We start from the raw sequence: 10,541 nt of genomic DNA, 5'->3' as shown, positions 1-10,541 counted from the left end.
GATCTTCCACAAGATTTGCCTTCTCAGCACTCTCTCTGTTAGGGTGTGCATCTGATCTCCTTCATTCTTCAGGTATTTCCTCCTGCACTAACTAAACTGACCATATCTGAAGTACCATTTCCAGCAACTGATCTGCACACAAGCAATTGCAATTGCTCTCTGGATTTCCCTTCCTCCTACTCATTGATCACTCAGACACTTGTCAACAATTCAGTTGCTGCTTTCAGCTTCAAGGAGTTAAAAGCTTCCTTGTCTTTCAGTAATTTACCTAATTCTGTCTTTAGCCAACTCTTTTGTTGCCTTTATTTTATAATTTCCTTTCTGTCTAAAACATTTCTTGCATGCTTATGCCTTGGAGAGAGTGAACATCATTGGTGGCAGTTTGTCCTTGGCATACAGTTGAGAAGTGTGTTTTATTTTAATCATGAATCTTATCGGTTTTATTGTGTTTGTTCAAAAGGAAAGAAAAGTCCCTCTTTGCCTGTGTGCAGCCAGGTCTCTAAGGAGAGCGGGTGGGAGCTGGTGCAAAGGAGCTGGAACATCCAGCTGCAGATGGCAGTGGAGAAGTCTGGTGTAAGGAAAAGGGATACAAGTCCCAGGTGGCCTATGAGAGAAACGATGGGGTTGGGGAGGTGAGGAGCAAGGTTGTCCGCACGGTGTCAGACCTCAAGGGACAGCTTTTCCAACCAGTCCAGACCTCCTTGGGAGAGACGCTGGATCAATATCAGATAATGCTGCAATCGCCTCTTCTCCACATTGAAAACCAATAAACTATATCCTTTAACAACAACAACAAAAAAGTCATTTTTATTAGGAGGTTTTTGAAATCACTCATCGTAACTACAGTAGGAAACCTCTCTAATTAACTGTACAAGACTAGAAGGAAATTACAAGAAAGACATGGTTTCTTAGAGCTTTCTTTAGTGTAATGAGCCCCATGGTGCATTTGGTGCTGAATCCTTGAACCTCAGGTGCTGAGAGGAGATTGCACAAACCTTTCCAGAAGTCAAAGTCAGAAGAAAAAAGTACTAAGTACCTTGAAGTATTAATGAGTTCCACTGAGGGCAAGTAACAGCAAAGCCTCCCCAGGGACTCGTTAGAGCAGAGAATTGGAGGCCATGATGGCAGATAAACAAAGGGAAATGTGCAGGCAGCTGAGATGCTGAGAAAACCCTGGTTTTGTCTGATGAAGCAGAGAGGCCAAGGCCTGACCCCCAGCCCCTGGGAAGGCAGATCCTGTCCCTCACCCATTGCTCAGGGCTCTTCCTGGGGCAGGGGGATGTGGGGTGTGTGATGCTGAGTGAAGGACAATGGTGTGACAGTTCCCAGCCTTACTGGGGTGTGCAAGGAGGCCATGAGGTGCCCCAGTGCCTGAGGACAACATGGCTCCTCATAGGCCTTGGTGAAAGAGATGATTGCCATAGCCAAGGGGACAAAGACTTGGGTTCTCTTGGCGACATCCAGCTTTGACAGTGCCCTTTGCCATCTTCACCACAAGTTGTCCTACACTGTCCCACAGCTGCTTCTGTTTCCCTGCAGGCTGTAGACACCCATGTCGCTTCCTCCCCTTGCTCTCACCCTGGTATTTCCATACATTGACTGATGTGTCTCCACTCTCACGCTCTGTTCCTCGAAACACAAGGAGGTGGACTTATCTCATGCTCCTTCTGGATGATTTCTCGTACAACAGCACTACCCTTTGAGTGACATTTCTTCCTCCTCATGTCCAGTCTCCATGTTCCAAGCTGCGCTGTGTGGCAGCTTTTCTCTCCTCTGCTGTGGAAAGGAGGCCCTTGAAAACTACTGACCTGTCAGCCTCTTACCTGTGCCTGGGAAGGTCATAGAACAGATCCTCCTAGAAGCTGTGCTAGGGCACAAGGAGGACAGGGAGGTGATTTGAGACAGCCAGCACGGCTTCACCAAGGGCAAGTCCTGCCTGACTAACCCAGTGGCCTTCTACAATCGAGTAACTACATCAGTGGACAAGAAAGGGCTATGGACGTCACCTAGCTGGACTTCTGTAAAGCCTTTGACATGGTCCCTCACAACATGCTTCTCTCTACATTGGAGAGATATGGATTTGATGGCTGGACTGTTTGGTAGGTGAGGAACTGTCTCAATGGTTGCACCCAGAGAGCGGCACAATGTCTGGATGGACGCTGGTGACAAGTGGCGTCCCTCAGGGGTCCATACTGGGATCAGTACTGTTTAATATCTTCATCAATGACATAGTGGAATCAAGTGCACCCTCAGCAAGTTTGCAGATGTCAGAAAACTGAGTGGTGTTGCTGATACACCTGAGGGACAGAAGGCCATCCAGAGAGACCTGGATAAGCTTGAGAAGTGGACGCATGTGAATCTCCTGAGGTTCAACAAGACCAAACGCAAGGTCCTGCACCTGGGTTGGGGCAACCCCCGGTATCGGTACAGACTGGGGATGAAGGGATTGAGAGCAGCCCTGTCGAGAAGGACTTGGGGATACTGGTGAGTGAAAGGCTGGACAGGAGCCGGCAATGTGCGCTTGCAGCCCAGAAGGCCAATCATATCTTGGGCTGCATCCGAAGGAGCATGACCAGCAGGTCAAGGGAGGAGATTCTGGCCCTCTGCTCCACGCTGGTGAGACCCCCACCTGGAGTCCTGCGTCCAGCTCTGGAGCCCTCAGTACAGGAAAGACATGGACCTGTTGGAGAGGGGCAGAGCAGGGTCACCAAGATGATCAGAGAGATGGAACAGCTCTTATTGCTGCCTTTCTGTACTTAAAATAGGACAATAAGAATGATGGGACAGACTTTTTAGCAGGGCATGTTGTGATAGGACAAGGGGTCATGGTTTTGAACTAGAACAGGAGAGATAAAGGCCAGACATGAGGAAGAAATTTTTTACAATGAGGAAGATGAAATAACAGCACTGATTGCCTAGAAAGGTGGTGGATGCCCCATCCCTGGAGACATCCCAGGCCATGCTGGATGGACTCTGAGCAACCTGAGCTGGTTGAATATGTCCCTGCTCATGGCAGGGGGATAGGACTAGATGACCTTTCAAGCTCCCTTCCAACACTCTCAATGATTCTATGATTCCTACCTCCAAGGAAAGCTCCACCATCTGGGAAATCACCCCTCAGGCATAGAATCATAGAATCATTTGAGTTGGAAGAGACCATTAAGATCATCGAGTCCAACCATAACCTAACTCTAGCACTAAACCATGTCCCTAAGAACCTCATCTATACATCTTTTAGACACCTCCAGGAATGGTGACTCAACCGCTTCCCGGGGCAGCCTGTTCCACTGCTTCACAACCTTTTCCATGAAGAAATGTTTCCTAATATCAATTCTGAACCTCCTCTGGCACAGGCTGAGGCTGTTTCCTCTCATCCTATCACTTGCTACTCAGGAGAAGACCAACACCCTCCATGCTACAACCTCTTTTCAGATAGTTGTAGAGAGCAAGAAGTTCTCCCCTCAGCCTCCTTTTCTCCAGGCTAAACACCCCCGGGTCCCTCAGCTCCTGATATCCAGTCTCCACCTTCCAAGTTGCACTTTGTGACTTTTTTCTCTCTCCTGCTCTTTCCCATTGCCAAGAAAAGCTCAACCATTCTCAAACTTACCCTTCAAGCAGAGAATCCAACCTGTTAGGCTTCTTGTGGTCTTTCAGATGCCCAGAGAGAAGGAACCTCACCATGAGCTCCTAAATCCCAGGACTGCTGCTGGCGTTTCAGCTTTTCTGACAGACACAACCACGTTCCTGCAGCTGTCCCATCATGTACTCAGGTGGGATGGACATGATGACCCTTCTCCAAGGCCTCTGCCTGGGTAGGGCCTGTGGGCACTTTGGCAGAAGTACCTTCCCAGGTGACACTAGTAACTGGCTGCACAGAGGACTTTGTACCACTGATGATATTTGGGCTTGATCATGCAGCCAACCTCCTACTCAGCATCCATTTCTTCAGCCCAGTCAGCACCACTCTGGCCAGAAGGAGACCATGTCTGAGGCCTTGTAAATTCCCTGTACACATCATGCCTTTCTTTCCCTTGTGCATCTGGGTTCAGCAATCCCTTCCTTGTCCTTCACATTCCTAGAAATGGTTGCAGGAGGACGTGTCCCATCCCCTTCCCAAGGATGGTGGTAGGCTGGCCAGCCTGTTATTCTCCCAGTTCTTGTTACTGCCCTTCACAAAGGTGGGTTTGAGGTTTGCCTCTTCCAAGGATCCAAGAACTTCTGATTTTACTGTTCTCATGAGAGTACAATCCCAAATCGTGGTCAAGGGTGATGTAGCAGACAGCAGCACTTGCAATGTGCCTGTCCAAGGCAGCTGAGATGAATCACACTGGGCCAGTGGGGTTTGTTCCTGGAGTGAAACACAGAAATCACAGAATCACAGAATGTCAGGGATTGGAAGGGACCTCAAAAGATCATCTAGTCCAATCCTCTCGCTGGAGCAGGAACACCCAGATGAGGTTACACAGGAAGGTGTCCAGGCGGGTTTTGAATGTCTCCAGAGAAGGAGATTCCACAACCTCCCTGGGCAGCCTGTTCCAGTGTTCCGTCACCCTCACTGAGAAGAAGTTTCTTCTCAAATTTAAGTGGAACCTCTTGTGTTCCAGCTTGAACCCATTACCCCTTGTCTTACTGTTGGTTGTCACTGAGAAGAGCCTGGCTCCATCCTCGTGGCACCCACCCTTTATATATTTATAAATATTAATGAGGTCACCCCTCAGTCTCCTCTTCTCCAAGATAAAGAGACCCAGCTCCCCCAGCCTTTCCTCATAAGGGAGACGCTCCACTCCCTTAATCATCTTTGTGGCTGTGCTGGACTCTCTCCAGCAGTTCCCTGTCCTTCTTGAACTGAGGGGCCCAGAACTGGACACAATATTCCAGATGAGGTCTCACCAGGGCAGAGTAGAGGGGAAGGAGAACCTCTCTCGACCTACTAACCACCCCCCTTCTAATACACCCCAGGTACCATTGGCCTTCTTGGCCGCAAGGGCACAGTGCTGGCTCATGGTCACCCTGCTGTCCCCAGGACCCCCAGGTCCCTTTCCCCTGTACTGCTCTCTAATAGGTCATTCCCCAACCTATACTGGAACCTAGGGTTGTTCCTGGCCAGATGTAAGACTCTACATTTTCCCTTGTTATATTTCATTAAATTTTTCCCTGCCCAACTCTCCAGCCTGTCCAGATCTCGCTGGATGGCAACACAGCCTTCTGGCGTGTCAGCCACTCCTCCCAGCTTGGTGTCATCAGCAAACTTGCTGATAGTACACTCAATTCCCTCATCCAAGTCATTGATTAATATATTGAATAACACTGGTTCCATAATACTGCTCACGTACATGAGGTGCATGCTCACATCTCCTCTGTACAATGCAAACATGGACTGCTGATCTGCTCATTCAGGAACAAATTCTCCAAGCTGGTGTGACAGCCCAGGGCTGGCAATGGTGGCTGTGAGGGCCAGTGCATGACAATTACCCTGGGGCAGCTTCCTCAGGGTGTCCAGTGTACAGCCCAGACCCTGCTCTGCTGGTCCTGCAGGTCTCTGGCAGGAGGCCTGGCTGTGAGAGGACACTGCTGAATGCCCCAAACCTGCAGGCCTACAGTTTTTCACTTTTTCAATCTCTCAGTCAGTGTAATGGGAATGTTCTTGAGAGAAACTTTGTAGGAAGAGATAAACCTTCAGGCCCTGCCCTGGGGAGATCACCTTGACATCTGGAAAGGCTGCTCTGAGGCCAGCTCTGTCACAGCAGTGCCCATTGCCTGTCCCTGCCTGCGCTCACAGGACTCACACACAGCAGGACAGTGACCAGGCTGCCAGAGCACTCAGGCCTTGCACCAACACAAGGGATGAGAAGGAGAGTGTGGGAGTGGAACGAGAACAGCTCTGGAAGGCCAAGTGCTGGTACTCCCTGGCAGTGCTGCCAGGCTGGACTCTTTTCCCCTCCACCCATGCACAGGAACTGTCCCTGCAGCTCAAAATAGGCCTTGGAGGAAGAATCTCAGAGAAAAAAGTCACTGCAGAGCCCTTTATTTTGTTTAAATATTCAGAGAACATGGGTCCATATTTATGCAGCCAGTGGGTTGAAAAGGAAAAGCAGAGAATAAATTAGAAAGGGGATGACAAAAACATAATGACTGATTAAGAAATAAACACCACCACCACAGACACACAAAAACCAGGGCTGTAATATCTTACATTAAAACTGTTATCTGTTAAAGAGAAGATGATGGTTAGTTTATTCTTTTTGAAAATCATCCTGCCATTAGTTTCCACAGGGAATCCTTGAGCTCCTGGTTCCTCAGGCTGTATATGAGGGGGTTCAGTGTCGGAGGCACCAAAGAGTACAGAACAGACACCACCAGATCCAGGGATGAGGAGGAGATGGAGAGGGGCTTCAGGTGGGCAAATATGGCAGTGCTGACAAACAGGGAGACCACGGCCAGGTGAGGGAGGCACGTGGAAAAGGCTTTGTGCCGTCCCTGCTCAGAGGGGATCCTCAGCACGGCCCTGAAGATTTGCACATAGGACAGCACAATGAAAATGAAACACACAGAAAGTAAACAGGCACTAAAGACAAGAAGCTCAACTTCCCGGAGGTTGGAGTGAGAGCAGGAAAGCTTGAGGATCTGGGGGATTTCACAGAAGAACTGGTCCAGGGCATTGCCCTTGCAGAGCAGCAGTGAAAATGTACTGACCGTGTGCAGCAAAGAATAGAGAAACCCAGTGGCCCAGGCAGCTGCTGCCATGTGGACACAAGCTCTGCTGCCCAGGAGGGTCCCGTAGTGCAGGGGTTTGCAGATGGCAATGTAGCGGTCGTAGGACATGACTGTGAGAAGAGAATATTCTGCTGTAGCACAGAAAAGAAAAAAAAAGAGCTGGGCAGCACATCCCATATAAGAAATGGCCCTGGTGTCCCAGAGGGAATTGGCCATGGATTTGGGGACAGTGGTGGAGATGGAGCCCAGGTCGAGGAGGGCGAGGTTGAGCAGGAAGAAGTACATGGGGGTGTGCAGGTGCTGGTCACAGGCTATGGTGGTGATGATGAGGCCGTTGCCCAGGAGGGCAGCCAGGTAGATGCCCAGGAAGAGCCAGAAGTGCAAGAGCTGCAGCTCCCGTGCGTCTGAGAATGCCAGGAAGAAGAACTGGGTGATGGAGCTGCTGTTGGACATTTGCTGGCTCTGGGTATGGGGCACTGTCAGAGGAGGGAATGACAGTGACACATTAGGGGAGACTTCTCTGAGCAAAATCAAAGCCATTTCTCACACATCCTCCCCTGCTCCACACCCCCTTGTCCTTTTCCAGACCTTCCTTCAGCTCCATGGGTGGTGCTGGCTGGAGGTGCCGTGAAGAGCAGGGCCTGTGCCCGCTGGCTGCCCAGGAGTCAGCCCTGCTCTGCAGCAGGGGTCATGGGAACGGGGGCAGGGGCCAGTCGTGGGGTTCAAAGTTGTCATCTGAAACTGCTGCTGGTGAGAAGAGCCTGTCAGCATCTGCACTATCCTGAGAATGAAACAGGACGGTAAAATGAAATTTGAAATGTTTGGGCTTTTTTAAAGCTTCACAGAATCACAGAACGTTAGGGATTGGAAGGGACCTCGAAAGATCATCTAGTCCAATCCTGAAATTCCCCTGGAGAGTGTTCTTGGTTGTCAGAAACCCTCAGAATTTCTACTGCACTCAGGGAGAACAGAGCGAGTCCTGCAAGGCAAGAGAATGCCTGTGGGTCAGTGCAGAGTGAGGGCAGCTGCTCTGTCCCTCTGTCTTGCTCCAGCTGCCCTGGGCTGGCACCTTGCTGAGATGGAGGCTGATCACACTGCCATGTTACCCTGAAAAGCCCCCAGGCACTGCTGAGAGCAGAGGTTTGCAGGTTGGAAAAAAGGACAGGTCAGCCTAAGGCTGATGGGTTCAGCAGATGTGATGCTGCTGCTGTACATGGGCAGAGGAGTGGCGGTTCCCGTGCAGATCAGCAGCAGACTGGAGAGCAGCTGCTGCCCCCCCGGTGTCGGCTTCTTGACCTGATTGCTTGATTGTGCATTTTTTCCCTCTTGCTGTCTTTTTGTCCTTTTTTTCTTTCCTTTCTGTTCTGTTCCCGGTCCCATCTTTTCTCACTGTATCCCCCTGTCCAGCTGCTGCCCCTTCTTTCCTCTCTCTCTTGCTCTGTTTTTCCTCTCTCCATCTCTCTGTCCCACTGCCCACCACAGTTGTTTATTCCTTCAGTGCTGTCCCGCCCCCTGTTCCTTTGCCCTTTCTCTGTCACTCCATCCCAGTCCCGGTGTATTTTTCATTTGTTTTTTCATCTCAGTCCTGAACCATTACTACATTTTTCTTCTTCCACCCCTTTGTCCTGCTCCCTGCCCCTGTCTTTGTCTCTCCTTCCCTTTGTTCTGCTGCCCATCTCATTTTCCCTTCCTGCTCCAGCTCTCTGTCCTGCTCCCTGCCCCTCTCATTCCCTCTCTGTTTCTCTGCCCTTCTCCCTGTCTGTCCCCCGCTCTGTTTTGCTGTCCTGCTCCCTCTGTAGTTTTTCCACTCTCTCTGTCACTCTCTGCTGCTCCCTGTCACTTTCATTTCTCACTCCATCTCTGTCCTGCAGCCCAAAGCTGCTTTTTGGTCTCCATCTCTGCCCTGCTGCCCAGCCCAGGCCTTTTTACCTCTATCCGTGCCCTGCTGCCTGTCTCTGCTCTTTGTCTTTCCCTTTGTGCTGCGTCCCTGACCCTTTTTCCTCTGTCTGTGTTGCCCTGTCCTGCTCCCTGTCTTTCTGTTTCTCTGACCATCCTTGTCCTGCTCCCTTTCCTTCTTTCTTTCTCTCCCTGTCCCATGTCCCTCTTCATCTCTTTTTTTCTCTTCTATCTTTCTCCCTGTTCCTGCTGATTGTTTCTCCATGTATATCCTGTTCCCTGCCCCTTTTATCCTCTCACTGTCCCTCTGTCCTGCTGCCTGTCCCCATCTTTCCTCTCTTTATTCTTGCCCCGCTGCCTGTCCCATTGCTTCTGGCAATCGACCCCTGTCCAGCTGGCTCTGCCTTTTATTTTTTGTCTCTTCCTCTTTGCTGCTTCTCAGCCCTCCTTTCCTCTTCCTCCAGCTCACTGTGGGTTTTCTCCCTTTGTCAGTCACTTCATCCCCATCTTACCTTCCCTTTCTTTCTCAGTCCCTTTGTTCTGCTCTCTCTCCTTCCTTTTCTCCATCTGTACATCCCCCTCCCTGTCCCTGTCTTTCTCTACCCAACTTTCCTTCTTCTCCTTCCCATCCCCTTGTCCCTCTGTCCTGCTCCTCCACCCTCCTCTTTCTTCCTCCCTGTCTCATTGTGGCTCCTCATCCCTATTTCTCTTGATCTCTCCATCTCTCCAGCCTTTTCCCTGTGTGTTTCTTTCTCTCTGGGCTCCTGTATCTTCTCTCCTGTCTGATTTGTCTCTTTCTAGTCCCCTGTCCTTCTCCCCAGCAGCTTCAACTGAATGACCAGGTGTCGCTGTGCTCTGGTATTTGCTGCGCACTGCCCTGGGGAAGATCTGTGTCTCTAGGGCTGGGGATCATTTAGGAGCTGGTCTCCTCCTGCAGACGGCAGAGCCGGGTGTAGTTGTGGCAGAGGTTGTTCTCAGCTGCTGCTCTGTGCAGCTTGGGGAAAGAGCCGGCTGGGGACCTTCTTTTGAAGGAAGGTTTCTTGTTCTGCGCTCACTGCTCCTTGGGACCCTGCACAGGAGCCGTGTCGGGGTCTGCAGGGACTGGTGGGACCTGCTGTGATGCCTTGTGAATGTGAACTGAACTTGTCCTGGTGTCCTCTAATGAAACCAGACTGACTGTGGATGTTTTTCTTACCAGCTCCAGTGTCAACCTACGTGCTTGGCGCAAAAGAACAAGAGACCTTGTGCTGTTTTCCAGATGTCAGTGGCTGCAAATCATCTGAGAACATCATTGCCTTAGGTAACGGGGCAGGTGGTCTGTGATCAGGGCTGTGGACTTGCATGGCGCTGCTTTCATGAATGTTTTCTGGTCACGCCACTTCAAAGCCCTTCCATTTCCTGGAAATTTTAAGATGGCATTTCTTATTCTGAGGTTCAGACTGGAGTTGGACTTAATGTTGAGTGGCTGATATAATGGGCTCCATAAAATAAGAACAAGAATCTTTCTTTTTTGTGTTTTGGTTTTTTTTTCTCACACCATCTGAACTTCAGTAAGCAAGAGGAAGAGTGGTTGACAGAGTCTGTTTTCTGAGAGTAACATGTTCCTGTACCTTTCCAATCTTTCTGTGGTGCAGGACTTCTGCCCTTCCAGAGAGGACTGCAAAACCCGCTCCTGTCAGGTTGGACTTTGCCTCCCAACGCGGCGCAGCCTCTTCCACTGTGACATCACCCACTGCCGTTGATGTCACAAAGCAGCATCAGCGCTGAGGTCGGCACAGCAGGGTATAAAAGCAGGGGTCTCCCTGCGCCTTTGTCACTCTCGATCTTGAGGGAACTGAGATCGCAGAGCTTTTGGTTCACTCGTGAGCGAGTCAGATGCTTGTTACCTGCACCTCAGCAGGTACCAAGAGGCAGACGGAAAAGGTTCAAAG

General features: G+C 50.4%; 1 protein-coding gene across 1 annotated transcript; it reads right to left on the bottom strand.

Moving 5' to 3' along the window:
* Window positions 1-6,249: 6,249 nt before the first annotated feature.
* On the bottom strand, window positions 6,250-7,167 carry LOC135999878 (olfactory receptor 14J1-like). Its single transcript, XM_065653451.1, has one exon. It carries the CDS (start codon window positions 7,165-7,167, stop codon window positions 6,250-6,252), a length of 918 nt encoding a protein of 305 aa, XP_065509523.1.
* Window positions 7,168-10,541: the final 3,374 nt, after the last annotated feature.

Source organism: Caloenas nicobarica, chromosome 30 (genome assembly GCF_036013445.1).
Source record: "Caloenas nicobarica isolate bCalNic1 chromosome 30, bCalNic1.hap1, whole genome shotgun sequence".
Classification (NCBI taxonomy): domain Eukaryota; kingdom Metazoa; phylum Chordata; class Aves; order Columbiformes; family Columbidae; genus Caloenas; species Caloenas nicobarica.
This window is presented reverse-complemented; position numbering and strand designations above follow the sequence as displayed.